Source organism: Microcebus murinus, chromosome 2 (assembly GCF_040939455.1).
Source record: "Microcebus murinus isolate Inina chromosome 2, M.murinus_Inina_mat1.0, whole genome shotgun sequence".
Taxonomy (NCBI): Eukaryota; Metazoa; Chordata; class Mammalia; order Primates; family Cheirogaleidae; genus Microcebus; species Microcebus murinus.
The window spans coordinates 88,279,433-88,291,526 of record NC_134105.1 but is presented as its reverse complement, the minus strand read 5'-3'; the positions used below and the strand labels follow the sequence as shown (position 1 = coordinate 88,291,526).

Here is a 12,094-nt window from a genome sequence, read left to right as displayed (position 1 = left end):
TCTCCAGTCCTTTCAGGTAATTCTTTCCCTGGTCGTACGTAGTTTGTGTGCTAATCAGTGTTCCTCCAGAAGACTTGGTGGGTGGTTGGGGAGTCCCCTCTGCAGAGCTCCAGAGTTCTCTCTCTGTGCAACTCTTTCCTCTCTAGCCAACTTTGGCCTCTTTGGCCTCCCCACACTATCAGCTTCATCTCTTAGGGATGAAGGGAGACCTCTGGGCTCTGCCTGTGCTCCCCTTCCCTGACCTATGGCCTTAAAATTCTCTCCAGGCAGTAAACTAGGGCAGTTGTAGGGCCTTCTTTGTTCATTTCCTATCTTTCAGGGGTCATTGTCCTTCACTGCCTGATGTCAGAGACCTTGAAGACTATTGTTTCATATATTCTGTGGGGTTTTTTATTAGTTATTTCACATGGGAGGGTAAATCTGATCACTGTCACTCCATCTTGCCCCAGAGCAGAAATCCTCTCAGAATAGAACTTTTACATTTCATACTTGTCTCTGTCATGGGGAGATTAAGTAGGTCTGGCCTTAGCTTTTCACTTCATCATCCTCCTTTTTAGAGCTTCAGAAGTAGTTCTTAAAGAAAATTGATTCAATGTTTATTGCATGCTTGCCATATGCTATGCTATATATTAGTTGCTAAAATGTATAGGCTTGATCCCTTCCCCAGATAGACTTTAAGTCTAGTGAGGAGGGCAGACAAGGTTCTTGTCACTATAGTTCAAAGTACTATAATACATATCTTGAAAGACTTAAGATGCCACCACAATGTAGAATAACATGTGCATTGTGTTAAATATGATAAATGACTAGGTGTTAGAATTGAAGGCTTTGTGCTGACTCCTGTGAATTCTGTCTCATAATTATGACCAGGTTGTCACCCATATTCCTTCCCCCATTGAAGGGGCAGGATTGAATCTGTACTCTTGGTCGCCCACCTCTCCTGGATTTATCTCCTTTCCATGTGACCTTTTTTTTCCAACTAGGCATTAGTCTACTATTAGACTTGATTTCTTTTCTTTTCTTTTTTTTTTTTTAACTTTTACCAGTATAAAAATGTTAGAGGTAGAATTGTTCTAAAAATCAGTTACATTTGCTATAGGTGGATGAGTTGTGCAATGAATTTGTACATTTTCAAAAGCAAATGATAATTGGTTATTGGGGGGCTTGGGAGGGAAGGTTAATCAGAATTATAGTTAAATCTGGCCTACATTTCCAAAGAAACTTTGGATAATGAACATGGTCAATTATCATTTCAGTTGTTTAGGTGAAGCTGAGTTGCTAGCTCGTTTAGGTGAATCTGAGTATGCTACCCAATTCCCTTGAAATATGAGGTTTTCTACTATGGTTGTTGGGAACAGGAATTATTCCTGGTCCTCTGTGAGGTCCAGATATTGTTTTCTCTAGTCTTATCCATTAATCCTCCTCGTTCTGTGATTGAGCAATAGGAAAATGTGGGTCATGCTAGTCTGCACTGACTGGGTCAAGTTTATAGAGAATCACCTGAAAAGTAAAAGTTGTAGGTCCTGATTGGCTCAAGACTATCTCATAGTCTGATCAAAACAACCATGAATTCTAATGCCATAGTTGATGGAATTTTTCTTTTATCCTCATTAGTTGTCATGATCAGAATCTTTCTTGGAAAGATAACCTATGTTTAGATTACTTTTAGCCCATGTGGTCTGTCCAGTGCTTGTGGTAGCTCTAGATATTCCTGCTTCTCAAGGAACTCATTGATGTAATTTCAGACACTGTATCCTCACTCAAGAGAACATACAGTCTTGCTAAGTGTGAACTATACTATAAGACACATTTCTATGTCAGTTTTTAAGCTTCTGGTTCCAGGTGTCTCTAGGAGCCCTATTTTTTTTTCTCAGATGCTTGGCAAGCCTGCATGTCTTAATAGCCTTTCTGTCCTGCAGAGGCTATGAGAAGCTGTGCTGAGCATTTGAGAGTGAACCGGAATTTACTGAGCAAGCCCCATGCAAAACACTGGTTGTATCGGTTATAGAGATTGTAAAAGAGATTTTTTTACTTTAAAGGTATGTATATAGGCCAGGCGCGGTGGCTCACGCCTGTAATCCTAGCACTCTGGGAGGCCGAGGTGGGCGGATTGCTCGAGGTCAGGAGTTCGAAACCAGCCTGAGCAAGAGCAAGAGCAAGACCCCATCTCTACTATAAATAGAAAGAAATTAATTGGCCGACTAATATATATAGAAAAAAAACTAGCCAGGCATGGTGGTGCATGCCTGTAGTTCCAGCTACTCAGAAGGCTGAGACAGCAGGATTGCTTGAGCCCAGGAGTTTGAGGTTGCTGTGAGCTAGGCTGACTCCACGGCACTCACTCTAGCCTGGGCAACAAAGTGAGACTCTGTCTCAGAAAAAAAAAAAAAAAAAAAAAGGTACTTATAGTGCAGGGGGAAATAGCGTAGGTAAAATTTAGAGGCCCATTCAGGAAGGCCACAAGAGAAAATTAGAAGATAAGCAAAATAGTTCATGTTTTAATTTCTGTTTCTTTAGACTTCTCTGTTGGGGTTGGTGGCTTGAGTGACCAAATAGCTGGCATCCCACCATTTATAGACATGCTCTATTTCAAGATTGAGTTTGTGGGTTGGGAAGGATATATAATCATTTTCAACAAATGCTTATTAAGTGTGCAAAGTAGTCTTGTGGTAGGCACAGGGAGCACTGAGAGGTATGAAGTTATATCCTCTGCTTGTAAGGAACTGCTCATATTTGGGAAGGCAGGGCATGTTTAAAATTTAAAAATATAAGTCTTAAGAAAAAATAATAATCATCAATATTTAGTAGAAATATATACTAAACTTTTAAACCCTATGAAGAATGGGGCTTGGGGTGGTGAGCATGTGGCCTGAAAAAGGGAAGGATCTTTGTTATTTATGCTGTATATAGTATGTAATTCCTGTATGGTTAGAAATTTTTACCAAGTACAGGTAAAATTCTTTGGAATTTTTATTTTTTTATCAGCTAAAAATGATAGAGACTAGAAAGTTGTACATATAATGTTAACCTTGAATATCTCTGTGTGGTAGGTTTATAAATGACATTTTTTAAAATTATATCTCTTTATAGTTGTCTACATTTTCTATAATGAATATATATTATTTTATGAGTAGAAAAATGAGGTATTTGCAAAACAAAACCTGAAAGTGCCTATAATGATTATTATAACTATATTTTAACATGCTTACCATACTTTGGATATAATATATGAGCTTTCCCTTTTTTGTCTCCCTGCCCCCACTGTAACTGTAGTAGGATTGTTCTATTATTATTATTGCTATTATTATTACTATTGCTATTATTATTAAATAAAAAGGTGAAACAAGGGCATTTGCTTCTTGCTCCTCCCCCTTATCTTTTTGAGTGAATTAGCCTAGAAGCAAAAGGAATCCAGCTACTAACTATTCAGCTATACTGTGAAGGCTTCCCAGAAAAATTTAAATTATGCTGATTGGGTTACAATTATGTCTGTCAATGTGGGCTATGATCTCTTGTTTTAAAGCATTCTAAAAATACATTGCTATGTCTTTATATTTAGTTCTTTTGGAGAAAGCAATTAGATTATTCCATCTCCCCATCTGGTGCAATGAAGAAAACTCATCTGCTTGGCTTACTTTGTGTGAGAGAGAATATATTTCTAAGTTATTTGTGATTCAGGTTAAGTGGTTAAATCCCTCCTCTCACAAATTTTGTTCTGGGAATCCACATCCCCTTATAATTATGAACTTAATTACTCTGAACAGAAATGAAGTTCTGAATTACTTAAGGAAGTGAAAGATTGAAGGAGAGTGGATATCATTTCTAAATCAATTTTATTTTTCCTTATAGCATGTGTTTGATGATCTCAGAGGCTCAGTATCCTTGTCCTGGGTTGGAGATAGCACTGGGGTAAGTAATATTTTGAGTCTGTTATTTCATCCTAGCAAGAAGATGATGTCGATTTTGGGAGTTTAAAGCACCTAGTATCATTACTTTCTGAAACCATCTTCAACCTCAACTGCAGAAGCATGTTTGTAGGACAGACTTTCAGCAAGTTGTAGTTGGTTTGGTTTTGCTTTAGAACTGGGAACATGTTGAGACCAATTCTTTCCTAGTAGGAAAGATTGATACCTTTTTAGTCCCTGGTGGCAGCTTAGCATCAAGATGATCAACAAGAAGAAATAGGAAAGAGAGTGCTATGTGCTGAGAAGGGAACCCCATAATATTAAATACCTCCGAAAAGCCCTGTATAGAAGCAGAAAATGTGTCTTAAACATCTTGTCATTTTTCCTTCAAACTGTATTGTTCCTATGTCCTTTTCCACAGTTGTGCTGAAGGACTGTGGTGCCCATGGGCTCATGGTTGTTCAGCTCCATCTGTTGTCCTTGACCCTACCACAAAGGAAGTACTGCCAGGATTGGGGGAGCAGAAGGAGAGTCATTCTGCTCCTTGTCCCTCCTAGTATGTAGATGGTCTCCCACTAGGAGAGCAAGCTGAAGATGCATTGGCCCCAGGTCTTAAATCAGAGCTTATTGTTATTCTGCCTGAACAAGACCAGGGCAATGTTTCATGCCTCCTGATATTCCAGTAATGGATGTGTCATAACATTGAGGCACATGATAGCTATATCAGAAACCTAAAGAAATAAAATTTGGTGCTGAAAAGTAAATCTTAAATTTCTTATTTTAATTAATTTTTAAACTTCCAGTAGAATTTCTTTATGTGTGTCTTAGAGTCTTCCTAGAGTTTGAGTTATATCCTAATTTCTATTATTTACCATTTTATCTGAGATAGTTGGTATCTCCAAGATTAATTATATGGCTTTTTTAGATTTCCTAGACTATTGTACTCATCTATCCAGAATCATTTCCTCATACATATTTTTCTGTAGAAAAATAATTATTTAAACATGAATTTTATAGAAAACTAACAGCAGGGGGAAAAAAAGGACAGATAAATAAATGTAACATAGTGACCTCTATACACCCACACTAGTCTAGCCTCTGTAAGCAGAAAAAAGAGATGGTTCTTGCCTGAGAATATCTTAGATAATATGAATACCAAATAGTTAAATCCTTCCTTTATTATAATGTGTATTTGAGTAGCTCTGCCTTGAAACTTCAAGTGTAGGTGATAGGGATCATTACAACAAAATGAGCTGAGGACTTCTTGAATCATTGTAAGTAAGCCCCAGTAACTTGATCCTTCTTGGTTTTGGGATATATTACAATAAGGGCTGCTACAAAGTAGGACTTTCAAAAATATTTCAGGTGTTGACATAATCCTATCACATATCAGCATGTAATTGGAATATCTTTCTCATTTATGGAATGCTTTTGTCTCTCTCCAGGTCATTCTAGTGTTGACTACCTTCCATGTACCATTGGTAATTATGACTTTTGGACAGTCCAAGCTATATCGAAGGTGAGAGCAATAACATATGTGAGGGTTATTTGACTAAGCCACACATTGAGGAGGTAGGGACCCCTCTTTCTAGACTTGATGGGGTCTAAGTTGATTGAAAAGATCTAGCCATTTTAAATTTTCACCACACTGCCACACTCAGCACACTTTTAATATCTACCTAGCAACCTGAAGAAATATGACAAGTGATCTACATCCAAGGAGGTTAGTTTGACCTGGCTAAGGGGCAGAATATTAAAGGAAGATAAAGGAAGAGTGTATAGGGGTATGTGTTTGTGTTACTTTAAATGAATATTTATTTATGGGAAGGTAGTATGGAGTTTAAAATATCTTTATATTTATTATGAGCACAAAGTAGTTTTTTGTGTTCCTGAAATGAAAATCCTCATGATACCTTCCCAGCAAATATTATTCACATAACATTTTGAGGAGTAAATAGATTATTTCTAGATAAGAAGGACATTCTCAGGTCATACCTTTTAAAATGCCTCTAGTGTTCACACTGATAGTGATGGTAGTAGCACATGTTCTGGAACCATAATCCATACTGTGACATTTCACAAAATTATAGAGTTGTCTTCTCAAAGGTACAGCTTGGTTAAATAGTAGTTTCCTTTCCTTAGCAGTGAAAGTCAAGATAGCTAACTCCCAAGAATTGCTGATTATCTTCTCAATTGTTTGTGTCTATGACATTTTACCCAATGGACCTAAAGAAATAATGACATCCCAGCAGATGATATAGAAATGACCTGAGGGTCAGGGTATCTTCCAAGAGTCATGGGACTTTCTCAGGGTTCTTTATATGACTGTTGTCGATCTTGGCCCAAGTGGGAGTAAACCTGTGTCGAAGCTCTGAGGTTAACTAGCCCAACCTCTCGTTATCCCCAGTAGGTATGATACTTGACTGCTTCTGCCTGGGCCTAGAGCCAGAGCTTTCTGCTCTTCACCACAGTGATGTTGGCTTAAAAATAGGTAGCATATACCTTTAGGCCAAGAAGGAATTACCATCTTGAAATTGCTGGATAAGCTCCATAAAAGCAAAGTTCTTGAGTAACTTAGGGTTCTCCAGCATCTAGCCAAATGGCTGACACATTAGTAGGCAGGCAATAGATAGTAACTGAATGAATGAATGAATGCATTGGCTTTCCTATAATTTTTTGAGTGATAATTTTTTTTATTTGTCTCATATAAGGTTGATGATGTATTATAGAGTCTTGGTGATAGAAAGAACTGTAATACGTGACTTTGTTTATTCAATTAGAACAATAGTTGAACCATTTCAGACAGATGAAAAGTATCCTGTATGGGGAGGGGAAAATGCATTAAAAAACTTATAACTTTATCTCAGTAACTGTTTCCATTGTTTAAGAATCCTTGCTATTATGAAATCTCTCCTCATGATACAGTTTTCCTTACCAATTTAACTTTCAAGCAGCATAATAATATAAAACATTTGAAGTTTTAAAGGAAAGAAAACAGGCCGGGCGAGGTGGCTCACGCCCGTAATCCTAGCACTCTGGGAGGCCGAGACGGGCGGATTGCTCGAGGTCAGGAGTTCGAAACCAGCCTGAGCAAGAGCAAGACCCCATCTCTACTGTAAATAGAAAGAAATTAATTGGCCGACTAATATATATAGAAAAAATTAGCCAGGCATGGTGGTGGGTGCCTGTAGTCCCAGCTACTCAGGAGGCTGAGGCAGCAGGATTGCTTGAGCCCAGGAGTTTGAGGTTGCTGTGAGCTAGGCTGACTCCACAGCACTCACTCTAGCCTGGGCAACAAAGCAAGACTCTGTCTCAAAAAAAAAGAAAAAGTAAAAAAAGAAAACAATCACTACGTAGCCAAGTGTAATCTTAATGTTTACAGTTTATTGTCTTGATCTTCCCCTTTAATGTTATATAGCTGCATAGTCTTGGGAAGCAACATGGAACAGCGAAAAGCTGCATAGTTTTATTGGCAAGTAGACCAGGGGTTGAATCTCAGCACGCTCATTACAAGCAGAATGAACTTGGGAAAGTCACTGAACCTCTTAAGTCTTTTTTACCAACTGTAAAAGAAAGATGATAACAGTGCCCACCTCAGAGCTGTTATGAGGTATGCTCTGCAGTGCCTGGCATGGAATAAGAGCCTGGTGCTGTTAGCTGCCACCATGCCAACGGCCAGGGATGGCATGTAGCCAGCATGTACTGGTGCTGCTGCACCAATTGTTAAAAAGAATTGAAGCTTGGGCAATAGCAAGACCTCACTGTCTCTACAAAAAAAAAAAAAAAATTAGCCAGGCATCATGGCATGTACCTGTAGTCTCAGCTATTCCAGGCTGAGGCAGGGAGGGTTGCTTGAGCCCAGGAGTTTGAGGTTGCAATGAGCTGTGACAATGCCACTGCACCCTAGCCCAGGCAACAGGGTGAGTGAGACCCTGTATCAAAGAAAGAAAGAAAGAAAGAAAGAAAGAGAGAGAGAGAGAGAGAGAGAGAGAGAGAGAGAGCGAGCAAGAAAGAGAGAGAGAGAGAATGAATCGAAAGCCTTCCTTGCTAGTTGATAAAAAGTGACTGCCTGCCCCTAAATGCTTCCACAGCTTTTACAAATGAATACCCCCTCAGCCCTTGCCAACACGCAAGGCAAGTGTTACTAACACCTGGCATTATGACCTACATCCATGCTGATTGGTCAGTGCTCATACCATCCCCTCTGCTAGTAACCCCTCACTTATTTTATTTTATTTTATTTTATTTTATTTTATTTTATTTTATTTTATTTATTTATTTATTTATTTTTTTTGAGACAGAGTCTCGCTTGTGGACCAGGCTAGAGTGAGTGCCGTGGCGTCAGCGTAGCTCACAGCAACCTCAAACTCCTGGGCTCAAGCAATCCTTCTGCCTCAGCCTCCCGAGTAGCTGGGACTACAGGCATGAGCCACCATACCTGGCCCACTCCTCGATTTTTTTTTTTTTTTTTAGATTGACATAATTAATTATTGCTCCATTGGGGAGTTAGGTTGTAGCTAATTTTTTTCATTGTAACTAATGTTGCTTTGATAAATATCATATGTGTTTCTGTCATAGGAGATGCTCATTTCCGGTCCTATTTTATTTTATTTTATTTTATTTTATTTTATTTTATTTAAAACAGGGTCTTGCTCTGTCGCCCTGGCTAGAGTGCAATGGCGTGATCATAGCTCATTGTAACCTCAAACTTGTGGGCTTAAGTGATCCTTCTGCCTCAGCCTTCCAATTAGCTAGGACTACAGGCATGTACTACCACACCCAGAGAATTTTTCTGTTTTTTTATAGAGACAGGGTCTCTCTCTTGCTCAGGCTGAGCTTGAACTCCTGGCCTCAAGCAATCCTCCTGCCTCAGCCTCCCAAAGTGCTAGGGCTACAGGTGTGAGCCACCATGCCCAGCACAGTTCATTTTTTTTTTTTTTTTTAAGGTACATTTCAGAAGTGAAAAGTTCATTTTTTAGTAGCAAATGAAAACCTCCTCTCTGATTGCTGTCCACATGTTTTGAAGGCTATTTATTAAACTCTAGGCCGGGCGCGGTGGCTCACGCCTGTAATCCTAGCTCTCTGGGAGGCCGAGGCGGGCGGATTGCTCGAGGTCAGGAGTTCGAAACCAGCCTGAGCAAGAGCGAGACCCCGTCTCTACTATAAATAGAAAGAAACTAATTGGCCAACTAATATATATAGAAAAAAAATTAGCCGGGCATGGTGGCGCATGCCTGTAGTCCCAGCTACTTGGGAGGCTGAGACAGAAGGATCGCTTGAGCCCAGGAGTTTGAGGTTGCTGTGAGCTAGGCTGAAGCCACGGCACTCACTCTAGCCTGGGCAACAAAGTGAGACTCTGTCTCAAAAAAAAAAAAAAAAAAAAAAAAGTATTTATTAAACTCTTTTTGTCTTCCATTGCTCACTAAAAAAAAAAAAAAAGAAAGAAAAGAATAAACTCTTCCTTCTCCAGGTTGAATTATCTTCTATACCTAATGCTTCAACCACTTTTTTGCTTGCCTTCCGAATTTGCTTTTTATTCTCTACATTGTTCTTTAATCATGTCACTAGAATTGAACCTAACAGGTTTCTGAGTCAGGCCCATGGAGAATGAAAATATGTTTTCATGACTTTTTTCCCCAATCCTTTTGCTTTTCAATATTGTGTGTGCTTTAAGATGACCAAAACTGAAACAAGAACCAGTACTGCTATGTCACTATTTAAATACCACCACCATCTGACTCAGCCCTTTTTCAGGCTATATCTGTCTAGTTATGTGAGAAACCCCTCTTTCCTGATATATACTTTACTAGAGAGAAAGCCTATTTGTTTCTGATATAGTATAATGTTACCAAGGTACTTTTTCTTCATGTTGCACAGCAGTTTTGTTTTGTTTTTTAACCACACTCTGAACATTATCTCTTTCTTGCTGTGAAGTGGAAACTAGCTCTATGCCCTCTTCCAAAGTCTAGGTGGAAACTGTAAATATGCCTTGTTGCCTCTCCAACTGGGCTGGGCTGGCCTGAAGTGACTCATGTTGTTGAACACGCCAACCAAGAGGCACCTGTTGCCTCAGAAATGGAAAAGGGAGGGAGCAGTTTGATCAAAATGGGTCCTGAATATGCTGTGGTTGCCCAATTACAAATAAGATAAAAGCCCATAGAATCCACTCTAAAGACTCTTCTGTTTTTCACAGCATTAGTATTTATTGGATCATCTTTGTGCACTAAATTTTATATGGTTACAGGTTCATTTGGGATTCAAATAAAAGACAGCTAATCACATGCCACCTGCTCTGTGTAGCATGGCATGAAGGCACCCAAGAATAGAAGTTGTTTCCGTTGCCTGTAGAGAGTTAGAGGGAATCTACTTCTGTCTCTAGGATGCGAAACAGACTTGTTGAAGGATTTGGGAGATAATAAAAATATATATCTTTCTTCAATTTAAGGGAACCGTGTTTGAATAGTATAAATTTTGATTCTCTATTAAGGAATATTTGTAATAGATTGGAACGTACATCTTTCTCTCAGTTGAAAATATTGAGTTAAAGAAATAAACTAGGCCGGGCGCTGTGGCTCACGCCTGTAATCCTAGCTCTTGGGAGGCCGAGGCGGGCGGATTGCTCAAGGTCAGGAGTTCAAAACCAGCCTGAGCAAGAGCGAGACCCCGTCTCTACTATAAATAGAAAGAAATTAATTGGCCAACTGATATATATATATAAAAAAAAAAAATTAGCCGGGCATGGTGGCGCATGCCTGTAGTCCCAGCTACTCCTCGGGAGGCTGAGGCAGAAGGATCACTTGAGCCCAGGAGTTTGAGGTTGCTGTGAGCTAGGCTGACGCCACGGCACTCACTCTAGCCTGGACAACAAAGCGAGACTCTGTCTCAAAAAAAAAAAAAAAAAAAAAAAAAAAAAAGAAATAAACTAGCTGTAATTAAGATGATAATTTGACATTTGGCAACTAAAAGATATTTTGCATCATTTTGTTTTATGACCTCTTCAGTCTAACTTTTCGTGGTAAGACCTACTTTGTGAAGCAAATATAAGCATTGTTTTACACCTCGTTACCACAAAACTACTGGGCTATTTTATTTCTGATTTTCCTTCCTATTAAGAGTTGCTCAAATTTAGAAAATGAATAGGGAAATCTCTAAGAGATTTTACATTACAATTTATTCCATAGTCAATGTAAGTTTTTCAGGATGTTACTTTTCAGGATTCATCCCTTTTTTTAAAGAAAGGATAACTTATAGGTACACAATAGGCAAAGTGCTGCTAAGTCTAGTAAACCAGCTTCTTCAAGACATCTTATGTGACAACTTTTTAAATGATATCTCAATTCAGTTTTCACTGCAGGATATTAATAGTAACTACATATTTCAGTTACAAGGTTAGCATAAATTCCATTTACAAAATATATTTTCCTGCTTTTTTTTTTTTTTAACTTTTAAGCTTTTACAAGTGTGATAAAACAGGTGAGAGGGGGGTCAGGGATATTTCCCAACACTTCTCATGTAAACTCACATTTTAGGTTCTTCTTTGGAGTAAAACAGGTTCTTCGATACATACAAGGTTATTCCTAAGTCGCAATTCTCCATGTTTTCCCCTATTCAATCTTGGCGGCCATAATCAGACAGAACATACAAGGACACTTTTTTCTTGTATCTGTAGTGAATACTTAGAGCAGACAGTAACTACTCAGTTCTGTCAAATAGATAAATTCTCACCTTTTTAAAAAGAAAAATTTATTAAAATGTATGGTGATGGCATTTTACTGTTTGTTTGTTTGTGTTTAGAGATAGGCTTTCAATCTGTTGCCCAGGCTAGAGTATAGAGGCACAATCATAGCTCACAGCAACCTCAAACTCCTGGGCTCAAATGCTCCTCCTGCCTCAGCATTCTGAGTAGCTGGGACTATAGGTACACACAACCATGCTCAACTGATTTTTTAAAAAAATTTTTATAGATACAGGGTCTTACTATGTTTCCCAGTCTGGTCTTGAACTCTTGGCTTTAAGAGATCCTACCACCTCGGCCTCCCAAAGTGCTGGGGTTACAGGCATGAGCCATTACACCCAGCAGAAATTTTACCTTTAGTACTACTACACTTTTACACACTTAGAGTTAGCTCATCAATCAAAGCAAAATAAGGACCCCAGATACAAACTCATGTTCCTTCAAATGAGAAGTT

General features: G+C 38.8%; 1 protein-coding gene across 4 annotated transcripts in view; it reads left to right on the top strand.

The window, feature by feature from the left end:
- SORT1 (sortilin 1) overlaps positions 1–12,094 on the top strand; it is a 76,113-nt gene that overhangs the window by 19,019 nt on the left and 45,000 nt on the right. For all 4 annotated transcript variants that reach the window (XM_012751563.3, XM_012751561.3, XM_012751565.3 and 1 more), the window contains exons 2-3: positions 3,850–3,909; positions 5,351–5,424. In XM_012751563.3, the coding sequence (XP_012607017.2) occupies positions 3,850–3,909; positions 5,351–5,424 (134 nt within the window). The remainder of the gene's footprint in view (positions 1–3,849; positions 3,910–5,350; positions 5,425–12,094) is intronic.